The 19,367-nt window shown below is 45.7% G+C and overlaps 1 protein-coding gene across 2 annotated transcripts in view; it reads right to left on the bottom strand.

Moving 5' to 3' along the window:
• The window catches only part of Pde6c (phosphodiesterase 6C), a 39,159-nt gene extending 20,474 nt beyond the window's left edge, over nt 1–18,685 (bottom strand). For both annotated transcript variants that reach the window (XM_005352203.3, XM_005352204.3), the window contains exons 1-10: nt 18,206–18,685; nt 11,947–12,099; nt 11,757–11,846; nt 10,880–11,020; nt 10,208–10,282; nt 9,112–9,176; nt 8,949–9,015; nt 7,243–7,290; nt 2,068–2,217; nt 1,010–1,153 (exon numbers count right to left, since the gene is read on the bottom strand). In XM_005352203.3, the coding sequence (XP_005352260.1) occupies nt 1,010–1,153; nt 2,068–2,217; nt 7,243–7,290; nt 8,949–9,015; nt 9,112–9,176; nt 10,208–10,282; nt 10,880–11,020; nt 11,757–11,846; nt 11,947–12,099; nt 18,206–18,685 (1,413 nt within the window). The remainder of the gene's footprint in view (nt 1–1,009; nt 1,154–2,067; nt 2,218–7,242; nt 7,291–8,948; nt 9,016–9,111; nt 9,177–10,207; nt 10,283–10,879; nt 11,021–11,756; nt 11,847–11,946; nt 12,100–18,205) is intronic.
• Between the last annotated feature and the right edge of the window lie 682 nt (nt 18,686–19,367).

Genomic DNA, 19,367 nt, shown 5'->3' with positions numbered 1-19,367 from the left:
CTCCCTCCCCCCCTCACTCTCTCTCAATTGCCAATAGCAGTTTCACTTAATTCATGCATGTGTTGCCATTTTTATCATCTTAACGCTTTAGTGAAATATCTTTTAACTCCCAATGACCCCAGCAAAACAAAACCAAATACCCCACACTATACTACACCTATATACACACTCAAAAGACTAGAAAAAAGCAAGAAATAAAAGCAATTATGTGGTTGGGCGGTGGTGGCATTTGCCTTTAATCCCAGCACTCAAGAGGCAGAGGCAGGTGAATCTCTGTGAGTTGGAGCCTGGTCTACAGAGATAGACCCAGGACAGCTAGAGCTACACAAAGAAACCCTGTCTCGAAAAACCAAAACAATAACAACAACAAAAAGTGCTTATGTGATGTGGTCTCCCCTTCCTTTTGTGGTAATTAGAACATTGCCAGCAAAAATCCAGTGGCTCCCTCATCAGAAGGCAATGGACTTGATCCTGCCACTTGGTGAGATTTTTTTCAGTGAGACTTTTAGAGACCGCCATGTGAGCAAAGAGTTTAAGTCACCAGGTTGCTGCTGGTCCACAAAAGATGAGAGGCCATAGAGCAAACCAGACTCACAGCTTGGTCACCAAGGTCAGCCAGAGCCTGCTCAACCCACAGCTATGTAAATAAAACATAGGTGCCTACTAATGTAGGTCACCGAGATGATACAGCGGTTGTTACACAGCACTGGAGAAGAATGACTGACAGATACATTACTCTTCTTCAAAATATTGCTTCCCTCACTAGTATACTCAAATCTTGGTGTCACTGCTTCTGCTCCTACACACCCAGGAGCTGTTTTTCACAAAGTGCTATTGGAACGCTGCAGTCTGGATTTCCAGGAAACCTCGCTCATTGGCTGACGGAGCTCCTCCCCCACCTTACTGTGTTCCCCTCTCCTTATCCCAGAACTAAGTCTGACTCCCCAGTCACTAGGCGATTTCCAGAAGCTGAGCTTAAATGCCATCTAGGACTGGATGCCCCACTTACCAAAATAGAGCCTATTTCATCGGGGGTGGCTTTTGTGCGGCTCATGATCATTTCCTGGGCAAGGTCCTTCCGGCTTTCCAGTTTGTTCAGTCTCTCATAGGTGTCAGTGTTTAGGAGAGACCATCCAAGAAACTGGGTTAAAGTCTGAAGTGTAAGAAACAGTGGCTCAGGTCCTCTATAGCTGAGGCAAACTTGCTCTGTGCACAGTGTGCACACTTTCCCATAGCGATCTCCCTTCCACCGCGACAACCTAGTTCGTTTTTAAAGTTACTTTTATTATTTTAACTATTACCTGAGAATTGCATGTGTGCGTATAATGTGTTTTAATTAAATTCACCTTTATTATCTTTCCAATTCTTCACCTATCGCTCGCTCCACCACCATTTCTGCCTCTCAACTTCATGTGCTTAAACCACTGGATCCACTTAGTGCCGTCTGTATGTGCATGGGTGTGGGACCCTTACTGGAGCATGAGTAGCTTCCCAGAGGCTCTTTTCTGAAGAAAACTGAGCCTTCTCCTGAAGCCACCAATTTACTGTTGTTCCTTGACTAAAGGATGGGACTTCACAAACACTTTCCCCCATCTGTGCTGCCAACCCAGCTGCTTGTATCAACAGAAGGAAAAAAAAACATCTGAATTTATTGCCCAGACAGTAAGGCTGACTAAGCTTTTCTTTTCAATACACCATGCTTCCAGAATATTCTGCTGCAGGAAAGGAATTACAAACAGAGTAAAATAAAGTAGGATCTAAAAATTAGACAGGCGTCTGAGGCCAAGAATTGGAGAGATTATAGAAGAGGAAGGGGCGGGGGATAAAAATAGTCTCTGCTGTTTTTATAAGATTGGAAAAGAATTTGGGTGAAATCGAAACTTTATACTCGAACATAAACGCTTGCAGTGTAGAAACTCAGAAAAGAAATGACACAGCGGCATCTTGATCACAAGAATGAGATCATGTCTCAAATGTTCTTCAGAACGTCACTCCAAACCAAGGAGTAGCCATGCCGCTGCTGTCATTTCGTGATGCTCAGATGCTCTGTTGATCTTTCCTGTTTACCTCGGTGATGTGCTCATCATGCTCATCAAAGGGCTTCCCATCCTTCCTGTTGTAAAATGTAGCCACTCCCACAATGTCTTCTTTCTTGTTAACGATAGGCAGGGACAAGACATTTTTAATGACCCAGCCAGTTTCATCTACTGGTCCTTTCTATAAACAATAAGAGAATTTAAGTTACTTCAATATTTTCACTTTTCAATTTTGAAACAACTATAGATTTACAAGATGTTCCAAAAGAAATGTACAGAGAAATCCATGAGCTCTTCACTCAGTTCCCACCAATAGAAACATCTTCTGTAATCACAGTACAGTACCAAAAACCAAGAAACAGACAATATACAATCATAGTCCTTATTGGGGTCTCCCGAGATTTATGTGTGTCTTCGTGATTATGTGTATATTTATCTCTTATGGAAAATTTCAACTTCTATTAAAATCAACTAAACTATCCCATCCCACAATAAACCCTTCTACTAGACCTGCAACGACCACTACCCAACCACCACTTAGCTTATTTTAAAGTAAATCTTAGGATGAGAGCATGGTTAGGATAAGTACTCTAGGCTGTCCATTCAAATGTACCAGAACTAGGGCAATTGTGTTCTGATACTGTAACTTTCCCCTTTGCTCTGCACCCCTGGGGATGAAAAGGGCTTCTTATCCTTACGTTACCTCTCTGCTTTTTGCACTGTTTTCATCTTACAATGTTTGTGTAGTTAATTTCTTATGTTAGGATCTTTCTGTTGAAGTACTTAGTATAATTCCTATCTAACCCATCAAGATAGACTTTCAGGTTATGCTATGTTGTGATTATGAAAACCTGTGAGACCCAATGGCAAGGCAAGCCCCAGGCCAGTTGCCAGAGTTATGAGTCAACCATGGGTCTTATGTCAAGATGCTCCCATGCCAGTGGGAGGGATGCAGACAAATCGCTTCAGAAGTGCTTCTCAAAATGTGACCCATGGACCACAGTGTTGTGGAATATTAATTTTAACCAGGCAAAGATGTGTTACATTTGTCTATGCCTTGGAATATTACTTGAACTGTGTTACTTTTGTTTTGCTGCATCTGTTTAATTATGCAAAGATGTGTTGCATTTGTTTCACCTTGTCTGCCTAAGGCACCTGATTGGTCTAATAAAGAGCTAGCCCAATAGCTAGGCAGGGGAGGGATAGGTAGGACTGGCAGGGAGAGAGAATATATAGGAGGAGAAGTCTAGTCTGGAGAGGAATGAGAGAAGGGAATGAAGAGAAAGAAGGGACACACCCAGGGCAAGAAACCAGGTAGAAGCCAGACAGCCAGATGTAGAGACAGCGGGAAAGTAAGATATACAGAAAGAAAGAAGGTAAAAATCCCTGAGGCAAAATGTAGATGAAGAGAAAAATTAGAATAAGAGCTAAGATAAGGCACAAACCCATCCACAGACACACACACGTCACCCCACCCACTCACCACCCTTCATGAATACATGTGTCTCAGGGTTTCTATTGCAGTGAAGAGACACCGTGACCATGGCAACTCTTGTAGAGGAAAACATTTAATGGGGTGGCCTACAGTTTCAGAGGTTTAGTCCATTATCACTATGGCGTGGCATGGTGGTGTGCAGGCAGACATTGTGTTAGAGAAGGAGCTGAGGGTTCTACATCTTGCACAGGCAACAGGAAGTGGTCTGAGACACTTGAGCATATATAAGACCTCAAAGCCCACCTCTACAGCGACACACTTCCTCCAACAAGACCACACCTACGCCAACACCACACTTCTAACGCCACGCCCTTTGGGGCCAGCTTATTTCAACCTGCCACAGCATGTAACTAAAAATTTTAAGTATATATAAAAATAAAACGTTTTTTAAAGATTCTGTTGCCTATGGTATTTTCTTCTGGGTCACTAACCAGTTCCCAAATGATGGGACAGAGATTTAATATTTTAAGTATATATAAAATAACTTGTCTATCATTTATTACCAGTCATTGTCCTGGGAGTGAAAAGCAGAGAAACTAAACCTCAGTGTATGGACCTTTAAGCTTTAGGAAAAAGAACACAATATACAATGCTTTCAAGGGTCCATCCTTGGAAACTACCTAGGAGCCACATTCCCATCCTTCATGTACCATCTTAAATCTTCCAAAATAAGCTTTACTGGCTGCTTCTGGGTGTTTTAGTAAATGTTCATTTGCTATTTGTTCATCTTCGTCTGTTTTGCTGTTAGAGATTTTGACGGCAAAATGATAGACAAAAATCTAACTTGGGGACAAAAACTTCTAACTGGGACAATTCTATATACTCCTCCATCACTGCCCCCACCCCACCCCAGAGTTAAGGGTCTCTTTAAAGGAAGGACCCCTTAGCCTAATTCAAGAAACACTGATCGTAAATAGAACGAAGACTCCTTGGCCAAAGGTGCCTATGCCTAATCTCCAGCTCCTGGGAGTGTGACCTCACAGATGAAATTATAGTTACTTATCAGTTAACTGAGAATCAGAAACTACCCTGGATTTTACAGGAGGACCCCTATAATAACCGAGACCCTTAAAAGCAGTGAAGTCAGAATCAGGGAAGGACCATCCGGCAGAGCGGGGTCTGGAGAGCCAACTGCTGGTGTGGATGATGGAAGAGACCATGAACCATGGAAACCCAGAAGCCCATAGGGGCCAAGAGCTGGGAAGGTCAGGGCACAGGTTCTTTCCTAGCGTCTTCCCAGAGGAACACCGTCTTCTGACATCTTGATTTTAGTACAGTATGCAACATTTTATACTCTGGGCTTCAGAACCACAAGGTCATACTTATCAGATTGTTTCCAAAGTGGTACTTTGTTGTTGTTTGCTGTCTGTTATGGTTACAACACTGTAGGAAACATATACATTGATCTCCAGGAAACACAGTTTGAGAACCCCTGCCTCTCTTGGTTTGCTCCCCAAACAGCTCATTTTCAATGCTTGGTTTTTTTCCACTTAACATTTTTAGGTACAACAGGGAATAATGAGACTCAGGGTCGAGGGTGAGAAGCAGGGTAAGAACGGGAAGGCAGAGTGCAGAAGGAAGCTGGTGTTCCGAGGATGAGAACGGCAGACACCCCAACGCACATCTGCTCTGGGGACTGGTACACAGGGCACACTTGTGGGGATGTGGGGAGAGAGCTGCTAGATAGACAGGGTCCAGGCTACAGAGAAAAGGATGGACCCAAGGAGGAGTAAAATCACCCCAGTGCAGCTCTGGAACAATACACAGGGCTGTTGGGGTTTCCTAGGTCAATATTGCCCATTAGAGGATTCTGATTGCCTTCCAGGATGGGCCTGCCAATCAGTCACTATCTGGGAGGCCAGGCCTTGAAACAAATGTTACTGTAGGGTACAGCAGCCCTGAACCATTGGGATTCCTACAGGCTCGTTTCCATGGAAACCACACTGAAGTATACTGCATTTCTGGGAGGTTACTGCAGACTGGAGTTTTGCCCCATTCCAGGGAATCCTGATGCTAAAGCAAGGTCCCCTCATTCTTTTCACAGTGTGACTCTAGGGCCCCTCAAACCTCAGTGGGTACCTGCTGTATAACCTCCATCTCGCTGATTCCCCAGAGGCTGCTCCAGGTTCAGACACGAAAACATTGGCTGTTCCCCTCTCTGACATTCACTTGTATTCTATCCTGGCACACAATTGCTATAGACCTAGGGGCCAGGGCTGGGCTCAGCACAATCACGAGCAGGTTCTGGGTGCAGGAAGGGAGAGACAAGAAGAAACAGGACCATATGGTGTTTGTGTGTTTCCACCTCGGTAAGCAAAGGGATGGGCAGGCAGAGCCGGGGAAACCTCCATTTAACTAAACAGCTGTGGACAGGTTTTCCCAAGATGGGTTTAGCTTGCTACTGTGGCAGGATCACCCATACCCTAGGGAAATCAATGGGACTCCATGTGTCTCCATAGTACGGAGAAAGACAAACATTAGCAGTGTCCCTGGGGAGGGCAGTCTCTCCTCCCGACTCAGATCAGGGCTTTACTGTCTATGAATGCAGGGCATGGAGTGCCAGCATGCACAGAAGAGAGGCTGCAGCATTCTGGGACAGCCATCTCATCTGTCTGGCTTTCCAAAGGGACCGGGAAGGTCTAGCCAAGATGAGCAGGTTCTTTTGGAGAATCCGATGAAGCTAGAAAGAAGATGAACTCCAAAGTCCTATCACTGGGATCTCATTTCCACTGCTGAAATGGAATACTACAGGCTGAGTAATTTATTAAGAAAAAAAGTCAATTTAGTTTGAGAGACTGAGAGGCCTAAGGGCCCAGCTCCATAACCTCAGAGGCTCCGCTCACTGAATCATAACACGGCAAAGAGCATTACAGGACACGAGCCCCTGAAAGGGCCAGATTAAGTCTCTCTTCCCTTTCTTTGGAAGCTGGTAAGGCTGTGTGCCTTCTCGCTACACCCTGGTCTATCTGCACACCTCCAAACACGCTCATCAAGACATAGTATGTACATGAGCTTGGGGACTGAGCTTTCAACACATGAACCCTAAGGGGTAACGTTCAAACCCAGCTGTGACAGTGGGCAGAAGTGGTTAGTCCAGACAGTAAATACAGAGGGGCTGAGGGCTCCCCTGTGCTAAGTGGAGGAAGTGGATTCTCCCACAAGTTGGTTTCTGAATGTTGATTAAAAGAAGGTAAAAATCCAGAACCTGGTAAGATTTTTTTTTTTCTTTTTTAGATCCTAGTAACAGTACACTGTAGGAAGGGCTCCCGAGAAAGGCACCATGGGGCTGGCTTTGGGCCATACAATGTCTCCAGTCAATCATTCATGCAGACAAGAGCTATAGATTGCTTGCCATGCACCAAGCTCAGTTGTTGGCCCTAGAGAACCAAGGAAGGGAGGGAGTGGAAGTGTGTCAGCGTGCACTCTTGCTTTCAAACACATATGCACACACAGACATACAGATACAGACACACACTCATGCACACACACACACAAACACACACACACAAACTCCCATCTTCTCTTATTTTTCTTCTCTCAGACCCCTTGTTCCTTTACCGAATAATCTGCTTCATGAAGGCCATTGGCCTAGCTAGAGCTTTGCTAGTTGGGCCCCCCTATGAAGGCACAAGAAAGGCAGACTCTGTGGATAAGGAAGAAGAGAGCACTCGCCTTGCCTGAAGGACCAGGCCGGCTCATGGCTGCCCTTACCTGAAATGTGAAGTACTCATCTGCAGGGGCATTCAGCATGTTGCAGATCTGCGAAGGAAGGGACAGAGTGCTTCTGAAACATGGTGAGGTTAGGGCCACATAACCCATGAGGGAGGCGAGGGAGTGCATATTGGGAGTGTTTCCCACGCAGCTCTTGGTAAACATGTTAACACCCGCTCTCTAGGTTAGGCCACATCTAGCTAGCCTAGGTTAGGCTCACTGCTGTCACTTCCTCTTCTCCTGCATCACTGACTGACATTCAGTGCCACCTCCACACAACCCCTCTTCACAAACAAAAGAGAAAGGTGAACAGAAAGACAGCCATGCTAAGACAGGTGTGTGTGAGCCAGGCCTGGCCTTGCTGTCTATGCTTCCCTAAAGTAAGGTGCCTGAGGGGTAAGAGGAAAAGGCCGGGCAGTGCTTCAGTTGCTCCAAAGTAAGATTTCCCTAGAGAAACTGACTCCTCTTACAGCCAGAATTTGGAGACCGTTTTTCATATCCATTTTGAGTTGCTCTGAATTTTCTGTACCTGCGCAAATAGGTCTTATCTCAAGACTGTATTTTCACTTCAACCAAGGTCCAACTTGAACTGACAGCACTTCAAGCCTGGATGGTAATGGTTGGAGCAGACTTCTCCTTTCAAAGATGAGGACATTGAAGTCCCGAAAAGTTTAGGGCTCTGTTCAAATTCACTGGATGAAACTCAAATTGTCATCTCCCAAGAGGGCTGCTGGGATTGGTTCTCCTGGCTAGGGTTCAGGGAGAACCCCGGGGTTGTATAAATTGTATACTATTCATCTAGTATAAACACTTCTACCTAGAGGGTGTAGGCTGCCAACATTTACCTGCTCACACAATTCCTACAAAACCTGGCAGTTTGGGGTGAGGTCTGAAGGATTATCTCCCCCACCACTGCAAGCTCCATGAGCCATGGAAACTGCTGGGGCTCAGATCTTTCTAAGAGCAGATGAAATATCTCTACTCTTTTTATGCTAGCCTTACAAAGAAAATGCAGAAATCTTCCGAAGCTTTTGTTTATTTTTGGTGCATGTTTACTTTCGGGGTTTATCGTGTTCTTGTTTCTTTGTGTGAGTCTGGATTTCTCTCTGCAGCTCTGCATTGCGTGGGGTTAGCCATTCTCTCGCCTCAGCCTCCTCACTGCTGGGGTTATAGGCACACACTCCCCCTACACTCCACCTTACTGTTTCCCTGAGTTTTGATAATTTAAGAACTTCGAGGACTCTTTGGTGCCATTGTAATTTCATGATCCAATCTGAATGTCTGACATTATTTCACAGACTGCTGACCTCCGAGTGTGGCTTGATGATGTCTATCAATCTACTCTTCTAACCTTTCTGTAATGGACATGTGTCTCAACCTTTGCTGTGAGGTCTCAGAGAAAATGATCATAGTCATACTAAGACAGCCGAGCACTTGAGATGGACTTGAACCGATCGTGAGGCACAGCCACTGACTTAATATCCCCAGCTTTAAGCAGATGTCTGAAAATTGTGTTTCTTCAGAATAAGAATGTCCTGGTTAACTTAGATTGTCTTTCCCAGCTTCCTTTCCTTTCTCCTGTGCCAAAGAAAGTGGTCATCTCACTGTTATCTCGTGAGTGCTTGGTTCAACCATTGCATTTACCTTGTAACTACTAAGTGTTTCTCAGGCTGTTATTTTGTATTGAAGTTTGTCTAGTGACTTACGAATCCATTTTCGGCAACATATGTTGGCAGTCCACTAAGGAGCGTCCAATGGTCTGCAGGAGGGGACCTTGGAGAAGATTAAAAAAGTCATTGGCATGAATGGAAATGATCAGGTAGGAAAACCCAGCGGCCACTCCCATGGCTACTTCAGGGAAACACGCACGGAATCACGTTGATCTCTTCTTTTCCGTGTAAAATGTAATCGATGACTTTATAAAAGATGATTTCCTAGGAGGGAAGGAGATCGTGGGCACAACATCAGTTCCCGAAGAAAATAGTCTTCACTGGAGGATGTGGGCTTTAAAATTCATGTAAATAGCACCTGATTTCCTAGCCACAGTTTTCTGTATAACGTAAGCTACTAAACGAATCATATATTAGTTACAGGCTTGTAATCAGACAAGAGGCAGTACTGACTGCATACCCACACTAAGAGTGGGCTCCATGTCATTTTAAAATGCTGAATTTACCCAAGAGCTTTGAGGGGGACTCTGATAACCAAACCACCAAGGACTCTGTCTTTCCTTTGAACGGGTTGCTTCTTTGCTGTCCAGGTGTAGCTGACATTAAGGACTTTATCAACTGCAGGCAGACATGGATCATGCCCTGAGCACACGGCCCTTCTCTCCCCGCTCATCTCAGCAGGCCCTCCACAAGAGAGGTCACTGCTGGGAGGACCTGGGGCCGATGAGGCCCAGCAAAACAATCAACTTCTGCTCAACATGAGCAGAGTGTATGGTGGTGAAGGGAATGCACTTCCTGCCTCCACGAAGCTTGCAGCTGAGTGTGGCAGTAAGCCTAACCCAGCCCCCAGTGCTCCCCATACCGCATGGCTGAAAAAGAGCCCATGGACTTCTTCAAATATTGTGTTGCCAGGTGTTGGGGGGGCATGCCTTTAATGCCAGCACTCTGGAGGCAGAGGCAAGCAGATCTTTCTGAGTTCAAGACCAGCCTGGCCTACAAAGTGAGTTCCAGGACAGTCAGGACTGTTACACAGAGAAACCCTGTCTCAAAAAAACAAAGCAAACAAGCAACCTTGTGCCAGTGGCTCTGATGCCTGCCTCATGCGGAGAACCGCAGACCCACGGGCCAAGTTTGGGGTTTGGGGAAAAGGAAAGCAAGAGCTTAATGAAATGTTCGGGTCCACCCTGCTGTGCAGGACTGTGCTTGGCAGAGTCCCGGTGAAGTTTCTTTCCTCAGTGCACTTCAGTTTCTTGGCACCATACCCAGACAGCACTAAAGGAGATGTTCGCATTTACCCTGCCGTCTGGAGTCTTTGGTCCTTTGTAAGGCTCAACTTCTCCAAGCTTGATTGGCCACTCATCATAAAATTCCTGGAGGCAATCATAGTTAACCATTATTAAACAAGCTAGCCCATGATTCACCTTACTTTGCCCAAATTAACATGCTCACACACTTCATGTTACTCTCTATCATTCTAGAATTTTAGACTCGAGAGAAAACCCTAATTCTCCGCAATATTGCTCATGAACCTGTGACTATGGCTTATCTTTGATTTGTCTGTAAAATGGGGACAGCCCAACTTCAGTTTGCTGTGAGGATTAAATGAACAGTATACACCAAACACTGGCATATGGTTCAAAGAATTCCATGTACAACATACGGAATTCTGTACTTTCTGCTCCATTTATTATAAGCACAAAACTAGTCTAAAATGAAAGACTAATAATCAAAACCAGAGACTTGCTGGTGATGGACACAGGTGTGAGACAGATAAGCCAAATTTGAATCCTGTGTCCCTTTGCTCCTTGCTGCTCGCATTAGCCCCTGGGCTGTGCCTTTGTAGCCCTAGCTCTTGCTCTTGGTCAGAGCTGGGTATCTGCATATCTGTTTGTCAGTGAACCAGGTTTCATTTTGGTATGCATTCTTTAGGTGACCCAAGGGGAGGTGAGGCATATGGAAGAGGAAACCTTCTCCTTGGTCATGTCCAGGAGACCAATGGAGTAGCGCTCGCAGTTCAAGTATGTTCTGATGGTGTACAGTGCTTTATGGAACTGCCGCTCAACATCGGTGAGCTCTTCGAACACTTTATTGGCTGACCACATAAGGATCTGAAAGTGAGCATTAAAAAGAAAACAGAACAAAATGAGAGAGGGGAGGGAAAGAAACAGACACACAGAAAGAATATTAGTCAAAAAAACAAAACAAAAAACCCAAGAGGTGTGTTCAAAAATGAACACACAAGAAACTGCAGTTTTATGTTGAACCTCCATCGTGGGCTAAGTGGAGTTATGTATAATCATGGGTCATAAACCTATGACCTTTGCCAAGCCATGGGCTTATGAAAGGGGAGGACACGTGATCAGTCCAGCACAAAGAACAAATGCTCTCAACGTTTGCAAAGGGTCCAGTATCAGTGGTTTGCCATTGGACCTGTGAACTCCTCCCTTGGTCCTTAGCTAGTCAGAGTTAGCCTAACCTGGAACAATGGAGTAGGGAGAGACCTTACACGCACTCATCTCAAGGCCCACTTCTGTATGACATGGATGAGGGACTGAGAATCCTGGCTACGGATATTCCTCTTTGCCCCTCTATCTCATGGAACTGGTAGCCACAAATAAATGATTCTTTTCCTACAGTGAACTAAGAGCTTTAAGTGGAAACTAGCGACAATTTAACAGTCACCCCAGCCATACGAGGTGGGTACTATAATCACCACCACATCCTAGGTGCAGAATACACAGGCAACGAGGACATAGACTGAACAAGCTCAGTCGGTTGTCACACACATGGAGGCTGAAGGCTGGGAGGGAAGGCACGGGACAATTACTGCTATTGTCCCCTTACCTGGCTTCTCCGGGACTCCACAGTATACAAGTAGCTGGTGTGCTGCATCCTTAGGGCGATAGCAACAAAGCTGAGGTACTTGGAAAAGATCTACAGGCCACAGAGAGGAACAAGTTATAGTTGGGATCGCGTCTTTCGGGTGTACAAGTCACTTCCTGTGCGTGTCTGGTGAACTCTGGGTTAGCATTACCTCCTCATCCTGTTTGGAAAACTCAGGAGCGTTGGTTTTGTTTACCACCATGACCACAGCAAGGACCTCCTTTCCCATCACAATCGGGCTTGCCAACAGGTTCTTGGTGACATACCCAGTTTGCTTATCCATAAAGTCAGAAAAATGACTGTTCTGGAAAAAAATGAAAAACGTTCATGAACTTGCCAAAATAGGACAGAATTAGAGAGTGGTAGCTAGCTCTAAGACACTCTCTAGAATCCTAGGAACAGATGGCAGGAACTCTAGTCCAGTAGTCCCGCCCTCAGCCCCTGCCCCATGCCATTCTTTAATCAGCGTGTAACGAAACTGTCCATGTTGGAATGTTCATTTCCCACCCAAGCAGTAACTTATCTGGATCAGGCAGAGGTAGGACTAGGAGGAAGGAGGTGATGTCACAACCTGGTGGAAAGTGAGGCGCTAGGAAGATGAAAAGGAAGTCACCAGGTTATAGCCGTGTGAGCAGGGAGGGGAAGTGTGCTGGACACCAGGACTGCTAATGCAAACTGTACAGGTGAAACCACCAACCCCTCTAACAAAGCATAAGAAAAAAATCAGTAATCCCTCAAGGCCCCTGGTTCTCAACCTGTGAGTCCCAACCCCCTTGACAAACCTCCATCTCCGAAAATACTTGCGTTACGATATATAACAGTAGCAAAATTACAGTTATGAAGTAGCAATGAAAATAATTTTATGGTTGGGGTCATTATACCATGAAGAACTGTATTAAAGGGCCACAGCTTTAGGGGGGGGGCTGAGAACCACTGCTCAAGAAGCTCCTAACTTCTCCCACGTAAGGAAGATTGTAGTGCCTTCCAGACCTTTCTCTGTGACTGGACAAAGATGTCTCTATTTTCTATTTACTTGTCTAACTTTATGTGACATTTGAATCACTTAACATCGTCTTAGGGCCTGTCCTCCAGAGTGAAGCCTGTGGCTGTGGACTCCACTTAGATCCTAGACGACACGCCCTGTGACTGTCCTTTCCTGAGCAGTCTGCAAGCAAGACCACACCAGTCATTCTGTTCTTGCTTTTATGAGATGGATTTCCAGAGCAAAGACCCCTTTGGCTGGAAAAACAGGTTGCATGAAATTATTTGTGCAGATTCGATTATGAAATGTTAAACTTTCTTTTCCTTTTTTTTTTTTTGAAAATATTTTTTCCTAAATAATGTTCCTTGCATATGGTTTCCCCTCCCAGTTTCTGCCCACCGCCCCTCCAGTCCGGATCCACCCCCTTTCTGTCTCTTCTGAAAACAAATGGGCTTCTAAGGGATACAGTATAATATAGTAAGTTAGAACAAAACCCAGCACATCAGGATAGAACAAAACAGATAAAGAGAAGGCGCAAGAAACAGAGACCCCTCGTTCACACACTCAGGAAACCCATTAAAACACTAAACTGGAAGCCAAAATGTGCATGCAAAGAACCTGTAAGGTTAAAAGAGACAAAATGCAAAAACATATCAAATAAAATAAGATAAAATTTTTAAATTGAGGGAAAGCCCTGACACAACATTATAAGAAAAGGAAGCTCCAAAGATGCCATTGTATTCATTTCCTGTTGGCCATGTACTACTGGACATGCAGGCTGCCCCTAAGAGCTATTCACTTCCCTCAAAAGACTCCATGGGAGAAAACGAAATTTTCATTTGCAAGTAGTTATCAATTGGAGATAACTTCAGGCTGAGAGATGTGTGCTTTTCTCCATTCAGCGGGAGAGCCCCATGCGCTACAGCCCCACGCAGGCCCTGCGCATGCTTTGCGCATGCTCCCTCAGCCACTGTGCGTTCATACGCGCATTCATCTTGTTGGCTTAGAGGGCCTTGATTTCTTTGTCCTCCAAGCCCTCTGGCTCTTGCACTTTTCCTGACCTCCTCTTCTTCAGGTACTCTTCAGCCCTGGGAGGGGGACCGGGGGGGGGGAATTTAATCAAGGCATCCCTCTCAGAACTGTTTCAGAGTCTGGAATTCCCTTCATGACATCGGGCTGTGGGTTTCTGTATTTGTTCCTATCTGCTGCAGGAGGAAGCTTCTCTATGATAGCTGAACAAGGCGCCGATCTTTGAGTACAGCAGAATGTCATCGGGGGTCATTTTATTCCATAGCAATTGTATGAGCAGGAATTTGGGGACCAGGTGTACTTGGTCAATAAAAGGGTCAGTGATTCTTGATGGTTGAGACCAAGTTAAAAGGAGGAAATCTTTTAACAACAGGAAGCTGAGATATGCCCCCCATGCTGTTTCTTTTCCTACTGGGGAAGCTGGTCACTGAATGCTTAGGTTCTGTCCAGACTGGTTGGAAAGAAGGCTGCCTGCCCAAGGCTGATGGTTCTTGATTTTCTCAAAGGACTAACTCTCAGTTTCATTGTCTTTCTATTGGTTTTTAATTAATTTGTTTGTTTCTATTTTACTGATTTCAATAAACAGTTGATTATTTCTTCCTATTTTGGGTATGATTTCTTCTTTTTGTTCTAGAGCTGCCAGGTGTGCTGCTAGGTTACTAATATGAGATTTCTCCAATTTTTTTATTAGGCAATTAGTGCTGTGCACTTGCCTCTTAGAACTGCCTTCATTGTGTCCCATAAGTTTAGGGATGCTGTGTACTGTTTTTGTTTTTATTTTATTTATTGATTGATTAATGTTTCTCAAGACAGGTCTCACTATGTAGCCCTGAACTGAACTGTCCTAGAACTTGTTATGTAGACCAGGCTGGTCTTGAACTCAGAGAGCTCCTCCTGCCTCTGCCTTCCAAGTGCTGGGATTGTAGGCATGTGTCATCGTGTCTGGCACATTAAAATTCTTGCCCCCTTGGATTGTTTGATCCCCTTACCACTGCCAGAGCTCGCCAGTTCTCCAAAGGTTTCCTCAAGCTAAGGTCTTTCCTGTCACACTTTATTTCCTTTGAGAGAAGAGAAAGAAATGGATCTCCTTGGACATAAACTCCTACAGCACCAGCAGCAGGTAATGCTGACACATGGCAATACTTGATGGCCGAGTTTGGAGAGTAAGTGCTCCAAGTCAGGGACTTGAGAAACAGGTTGTGGAGGCACTTAGTATATGCTCTTCAATTTCAGAGAGAACACCCACTCGAGGGGAATGAGACGCGTCGGCCCAAGACCATAGGTTGCTGTCCACAAACCGCCCTCAGGGCCTCATTGCTAAAACAACACCTACACAACTCACTGAACACCGAGATGTCAAACCGATGCCTACATAGAGCCTCCATCCCTGTGTTCTAGTATCTTTGGTACAGGAAGGTATTCTGCATGCTACCAGAAATGTAAACACTGACCTAGGATTTTGTTTTGTTTTTTAGGACAGTGGTATATGGTTTTACCTAGAGTCCTTGGGCTATCTAGCCTCAGGTAGTAGTTAACTGAGCAACTACTATGAGCCAATCATTTTATTTAGTTGTCTCCCTTCTCAGGGGTGGAAACTCAGTTCATTACAGTGACTAGACCTCAGCCATGGATCTGATCCCAGGCCACTGTCATGACTTCCCTGTTACCACCTTCATGGCTTCCATGGTCAGCAGCAACCAGCTCTGCATCTTTGTCTAGACGTCACCTACACACTCACCTTGTCCACACTGCTACCCCAATGAGAGGTGTGTGTGATCAGTGCTGTGCTGAGAAAGGAAAGCCTTGAGGGCCTGGGCGACTGTTTCAGACCTCACACCCTGTCTTTCTGACTGGAACAGCTTCTTACTACAGAGATGGAAACGTCGTCATGGGCCATGGCATCTGTAAAGGGTCCTTGTCAAAAATCAAATAAGGTGGTGGTACACGTTTTTAATCCCAGCACTCAGGAGGCAGAGACAAGTGAGTTCAAGGCTTCTTACTACAGAGATGGAAACGTCGTCATGGGCCATGGCATCTGTAAAGGGTCCTTGTCAAAAATCAAATAAGGTGGTGGTACACGTTTTTAATCCCAGCACTCAGGAGGCAGAGACAAGTGAGTTCAAGGCCAGTCTTGTCTATGAGCCTTGGTTCCAGGACAGCTACACAGAGAAACCTTGGCTCAAAAAGCAAACAAACTAACACAAATCAAAGAAGGTTAAGAAGTAAAAATTCTTTACTAACTGGCAAATGCGATAGAAAGGTAAAGAGTGATTCTGAGTTCCCTTAAAACTCTGGCTTCCACAAGCCCAGAGAAAGCAGACAACAGAGAGAACCCTGAGAGAGACATTCATGGATCTAAATAGGAAGATGAAAAAGACAAAATCTCCTGAATTAATTGGGAGCGTGGAAGTCATGAAAAAAAGGTAGAAGGGGAGAGGGGAGGAGGAGAGGGGAGTGGAGAAAAATGTGTAGCTCAATAAAAACAACAAAAATAAGTAATTAAACAAAAACAAAGCAAACAAAACAAAACCAAACAAACAAAAAACTGCAGCTCCGACCTTCCTTTGCTGCAGATTTTACTGCAGTGGCCAAAGCACGGGACACTACGAAGATGCAGAGCAGTGGTAGGGCGCTGGCCAGAGTCAGGAGCCCTTGATTCCGTCCCAGCTCTTCCCATTCACTGACATCTACCAAGGACTCTGGGGCAAACACTGTTCTGTGACCTCCAACTTCCCATGTGACAGAGGAGAGGGCTGGGCTAAAGATTCACCAAGCCTTCCCTGCTCAGATAGCCCACAGTTGAGGAAGTTCTCTTTGTCCTCCTGCATCTGCTCACCCGACAGACCTGTGTATAAAGCACTGGCCGTGGATCAGAACCACCTGGGGAGCCCACGGCCCAGACTGAGTATCTACTGTGATTGGTCTGTTGGGAGTCGCAAGCACAGGCACTATTAATCTGATTTCACGGAGAGCTCAAGTTGACTACTCTAGTAGACCACTGGAGAGAAAAGAGCCTCCCACTCCCGCTGAGCTCAGCTTCTCCAGCTTCTACACGGCGTGCCTCTCCATCTGACTCTGAATACCAGGAGTGCTGAGGGAAACAGGGATAAGCTTTCCCCGAGTCCGTCACCCTTATTGCGACGCTCCAGGGACAAGACAGGCTAGGATGCATTCTTGCTGTTATCTCCTCCCTACCAGAAATCATTTTGCCCAATTCTCCTTAGAAAAAAAATAAATAAACGGCACACATCAGATTCTGAAGTTTGATGTCTATAATTTTGGAGATGTGAAGAAGTATATTCTCATTCAAAAACATCAGGACATAGCCTGTTAGCTGGGGTCAAGAGTTGCAGTCTTTAGACAAATCAACCCTTGGACCTGAGGAGTGTCCTGCGGTTGTTTGCGGAATGGCGCTAATGTTTGACGCACTGATCCTCACTGTCTGGGTAAGCCTCCTGTAATCAGCTTCAGGAGGTATTTGGAGATTATCTCCAACCTTTCAGCTGCCCTTAGTCACGAGTCGGTTTATGAACCCTGAACAGAAGGCACTTCAGGGGCTGCCCTCTGACTCATCTCCCCTCCTTCAGAACAGGGGTGTCCCCGTCTGTTAACAGTAAGTCACAGTAATGGGACGGATGTGTGTGTGGAAGATGGCAGAAACCGCAGGCCAGCACTCTGGGTGCTTCCCAGTGAGGGATTATGGGTGATTAGCGTTTTATAATGCTTTTCTAAACGACCGACCATGTGTGCCAGTGGTCAGAAGAAAGAGATGATTTTTCTGTGTCCATAAGGAGCATAGCAATGCCTTGTCTTAGGACAGTGATGTCTTGGTCATTAGCAGGGTGCAAAGGCCTCCCTCCTTATATAATTGGAATTTGTGACCACTGGAACTTGCAGCTGATCATCCCCGTTGTGGGGGATGGGCACTGAATCCCTTAAATCCACATTTGTGAGGATTCAAGTCAAAGATTTTAAACTTTGAATAGGAGAAACGCTTTCTTTTTTGCACCGTGGACCTATGGATGGAAGAATCTGTGTATTAGCAGGCTCATCGTAGAGAAACCTCCAAGGGTTGTGACCGAGAGGCCTGGGAACGGTTCCCTGTACTAGACTTTGATGTGCTGGCTAATCTCCTAGTGGGCTTGGCACAATGGTAGTTCCCAAAGCAATGGAGGAAATGGGGAGAAGATGAGGAACATACTAGACCTAGCCAGCCAGGAGCACCTGATTTTAAAAAAGCGAAAACAAACAAAAACACTTCAAGACTCACACTTACAATAAAAACTGTATTCACCGCTCCTCTAAAACCTAGCTTCGACGGGCACCTTGTATTTTGTTAACTGTAGTCTGGCTAGGTCTGTGACAAGACCTCTGCCCTACTGCAGGAAGGGCCACCTACCTTTCTCACATCTGAGACATTAACGGCTTTCTTCGCATGAGCGACCCAGCCAACTATCCCAATGTCCAACGGAAACACAACTTCTCTGTCAGGGGCCACCAGGTTGTCCTCAAACTTAGAAGTTGGGGTGATGTCCAGCAGCCTGGAGGCCACTTCGGGTGTACCATTTCTGGCTCGGCATGCGAACATACTGCAGCGGTCAGCCTGGAGGAGCTGAGCCAGCCTTTGCAGGGCCCTGTGAGCCACCTGCTCGGCACTGCCTGCCTCGTCCTGCATCTGCCGCAGTAGCTCCAGGCACAGGGCTGACTCCTCCACCTGCGCCATCTCAGGGAGAGACATGCTGGCTTGAACCCCTGGATGGCTGTTTTGGAAGATCGGCCCCAGCGCCTCCACCCGAAGCTTCTTGTCAAAATACTTCTTGGCAAACTGAGGGTTCTCTTCCAGGTATCTCTCCACAGCATCTTGGCTGATTTCACCCATGGTGTGGCTTGTGTTGCTGCTGCTGTCCAGAGAGGAAGACCCGTCAGAGTGACACTGGGGCCAGTATGACAAAAAGGAAATCCATCCTGGCCAAAATCATCAAGGAAGCTTTAGTGATACCTCTTTAGGCCCCCAAAGGGAAAGCAGGAAGGTTGCTTAGCTGTTCTCTCAAACTGCCTGGGACGTGGCCTGAGACCTCGGCTTATGGGAGCCCAGAAGCAGTGGATTAGTCAGCCCTTTCAGGCCCAAAATCCCTCAGCATTATTAGTCCCTAAGTCCTTGAGAATCACCAGAGAATCTCTGAACAGCCAGGCAAGAGTCAAGGGGCAATGTCTGTTCCAGAAGAATAACCCAACTGCTGTTGTCCAAAGCCAAGAAGAATCCCAGACCTCTTCCCTTGGTTACTTTGCAGTAGCATAGGCAGACCCTTTAAACTGTGATAGCTATCAGGATGGCTTGTGTATAGACCTCAGACGTGCTTGGGGTTTTGGGTTTTGTGTATGTAGCAGCTTTAATCATTTCAGTGCGCATTGGCGTGGGAGACAGAAGGGTTTCACATCCAAGTAGCACAAAAATGAATATTAAGTCTTCCCTCTTCTCCAAAGCCCTTTGATCCCCCCAGTTGTTCTGTCTACTCTACTCTCATTGTGGAATACCAGTTTAATGAAGGAAGCATGTGTTG

This window comes from Microtus ochrogaster, chromosome 8, assembly GCF_000317375.1.
Source record: "Microtus ochrogaster isolate Prairie Vole_2 chromosome 8, MicOch1.0, whole genome shotgun sequence".
NCBI classification, from domain to species: Eukaryota; Metazoa; Chordata; class Mammalia; order Rodentia; family Cricetidae; genus Microtus; species Microtus ochrogaster.
This window is presented reverse-complemented; position numbering and strand designations above follow the sequence as displayed.